We start from the raw sequence: 3,534 nt of genomic DNA on the forward strand, positions 1-3,534 counted from the left end.
ACACGAAATTCACAGTGAAGATTCTCACCATATCTCTTGTAAAATCCCAAGTCCCAACAAAGAAGAACTTCTAGCTTGAAAATAATTAAAGAACTTTTATCTTTTTAATGTATTGAATAAAGGAGGAAAAAGATTTGATTGAATGTTATTCAATAGGCCTTTTCAACATATAAATAAAGATAATGAAATCATGAATACATGCTTAAATATAGAATTTTATTTATAGAAATTTCACTCGGGTTACAAAAGACAGGTGACGTAAGAAGGCGAGTAACCTTCCAACAATCACAATAATAATAATCAGCAATGACAGAAATGTTTCTATTGAAAATAAAGTGTGCCAACGAGCTTCATAAACCAAATTATACAGATCTCATGATCAATAAGGAATATAGCAAAATATTTAACTTGAAGGTACTACATATTATATGAAGTTCCTATTTAAGCGCACTCGAATCCCTTGGGAACATCCTTTCCACAGTAGTTGAGTATCAAGCTCAAGTTGATAGGAACGTTAAGGTTAATTCCAAGAACATTAGCCTTAAGAGCAGTGCAAAGGCACACAGCAGCATCAAGATTAGAAAGACCATCAATGAGTGAGCAACATGCATCCTTTGATGACTTCCCAAGTTGCACATTAACCAGACCCAACACATCAGCACACACACCAAACTTAAGGGTGTCCTTGGGGCAACTAGGTTGCTTTTTTGGGTCAGCAGGGTTTGTGGATGGTGCCTTTGGGGCAGGTGAGTTTATGGGTGTTGGTGGTGGTGAGTTTATGGGTGTTGGTGGTGGTGAGTGTTTGGGTGTTGGTGGTGGTGACTGTTTGGGGGTTGGTGGTGGTGAGTGTTTGGGTGTTGGTGGTGGTGACTGTTTGGGGGTTGGTGGTGGTGAGTGTTTAGGGGTTGGGGGAGATGTGTGTTTGGGTGTTGCGGGTGGTGGGCATGGGACATAAGTGGAGCTAACCAGAGTGAAGAAGAGGATGTTGAGAGAAAGAACAATAGCAGCCTTGGAAGCCATTTCACAAAGATTATGAAATGAATGTTAGTGACTTTTAGATTACTAGTTACTAATTTGGTTTGCTGTGTCAGAGGAATGAGAAGGAGGGTTTTAATTTATAGGGAAGGGTTGGTGTCTTTCATTGTTTTTATAATTTTTATAAGGTTAAATAATTGGTTTTATTTAGGTCATGTGAACATAGAGTAGATATTGAAGCAACCCAAGCTGGCAGCTGAACATGGATGTGGGATATGTAAATCTTAGGGAAAATGTAAAATCATGTGTATCAAATTTGGGATTATGTGCATTTTTTAGTTTAGTTAGTTGTCAATTTGTTTTAAAATGAAATGATTTTTGTATACAGTTATGAGACATAAATCACTTGTCCACAATGATATCTTACTTTTTATCTCAGGCCAATTATATATTTGTCGAACACAGTTAGTCTTTATCCATAGTTAAGAAACTTTGAATAACTTTCCCAATTACAAAAGGCATACAAGTAAGGGTTTGTGCTACATTTGTCATTTTTGTGATTAAGAATGCATTAACTAGTGTTTGAGATTTGTCTGATTACTTTGTAATTGACTATTTTAGAAGGTAATTTCTTGTGTCTAATGTGCAAGAGGTATAGCATATATATGTCATGATTACAAACATAGCTTCTTTCACGTTTTTGGTAAATTTTTAGATTTTATTCTGCATTAACTTATGTATATACCTTATCCTTTTGGTGTACAAATAGTTAATATGTCAGAAAGAAACATGATTAGATTGCGGTGGACAAATCACAAATTGATAGGCAACGAATCATTACCGTAATTTGGGATATCATTGACATATTTCTGCACTGGTTCATGGTTTTTACGGTTAAGTATCGACTGAGTGTAAAAATGTTTTATGCACTAGTTTAAAATTATTTCTGCATTATTTAAAAAATAATGTATATAAGGTTAAATTGTATTTTAAATTTTGTTGGATAATTTCAAACCAATTAAAGTTGAGCATAGGAGAATATACCACAAAAGTAGGGATATATTCTCCTACCCAAATTTTCCTACAAATTATTATACTTATAAAAAGGTGACATATGTCACTTGTACACTAATTATTAATAAATAAAATATTATTTTTTGTGACATATATTACTTTTCTTATGATGTAGGAAAATTGTAGAAGTATATATTATTTTCTATAAAATAATTACCCCTTGTTAATTCCAAAATTACATCAAAAGAATAAGAAGATTCAAACAGCAAGTATCCTACTTCACCCCAACCTAAGGTATGTTTAGTCGTCAGCATTTGGCTAACATTTTACTATAATCAACATTGAAAAGTATTATCTCTTCACCAAACTACTAGCAAGGACTGAGGGATGTCTAAATAGACAATGCAAAGCAAATTCTATGGCTGCCAGACAATATAGAATGCAGAAATCTTATTGGAAACGTGGATTTGGAAATTTAACTACATAATACGCTTAGCATGAAGCAAGCTTAAGATGAATGCGACACTCATTAATGGTTTTTTGCCACAGCTTAGTGTTGGTGGAAATGTTCAATGTGAAGTAGGTTTCTTTGCTACTTTAGATCTATACCATTCACCATTTCATATATACTTCCGAGCTATCAATTGATTTGTTTGGCTTACATAAAATGGGGTGAATATTTGGAGATAAAGATCTCTGATTTAGGGTTAAAAATACTGTTTACCATTGCTCAAAAAAGAAGAAGACATAAGAAACACATTGTTTTGTGTCTTTAATATATATAAAAAATTAAAACAACATCACATGTTCAGATAACAAGGCATGTCAATATGTCACCTATTATGTTACCGTTAATAGACACAGGTTAACTGAAAAATAACTTGAGTCACAGTTTTAAAAAATGATGATTAAAATGAAATTTAAATTTATTATGTGGTAATTTGATGCACACGGAAAGCATGTAATGTAATACCTTCACTCTTAATTTAATTAACTCTAATTTCCATAAATCAAAGATTGCCACTTGCCAATATATACCCGTGAACAATTAAAAAACAAAGTACATTATTTGCAAAGTTGTGCTATCTCTTTGGCATATTATCGTCAATAAGCATCAAACCTATTGGCATGATCAGCTAGCATACTTCCAAAAAACTATAAATAAGAAATTTAATGTAAAGCATTATTAGCCTAGTAACTACGCCATTGAAGGAGCATCACCTATTCCATGTACAAGGGCTGAGTAAGACATGCACAATCTAACAATGAGAATACAGTGTTGACGCGTGATCGTGTTGTGAATACCACAAATTTACATATATTTTTGTTATGTAAAAGAGGAAATAAGAGACATAATTTTTTCTTCCAAATTTATACATTAGATACGGACCCTAGCTGACAATAAAATTCAAAGAAGTCACTTCATGATAATCTTCGCAGGAATAAAACAAGCGTCGACAATCGTAAAAGTTGACTTCAAATAAACATTAATGCCTTTTCTATTAAAAAAAAGTTATTTCTTTCGTCATGATTCATGAATCAAGG

At 32.9% G+C, this 3,534-nt stretch overlaps 1 protein-coding gene across 1 annotated transcript; it reads right to left on the reverse strand.

The window, feature by feature from the left end:
• On the reverse strand, positions 403-1,099 carry LOC109350043 (lipid transfer protein EARLI 1-like). The gene has a single exon (XM_019591162.1). It carries the CDS (start codon positions 1,018-1,020, stop codon positions 442-444), a length of 579 nt encoding a protein of 192 aa, XP_019446707.1. The 5' UTR covers positions 1,021-1,099; the 3' UTR covers positions 403-441.

Source organism: Lupinus angustifolius, chromosome LG06 (genome assembly GCF_001865875.1).
Source record: "Lupinus angustifolius cultivar Tanjil chromosome LG06, LupAngTanjil_v1.0, whole genome shotgun sequence".
Lineage (NCBI taxonomy): Eukaryota > Viridiplantae > Streptophyta > Magnoliopsida > Fabales > Fabaceae > Lupinus > Lupinus angustifolius.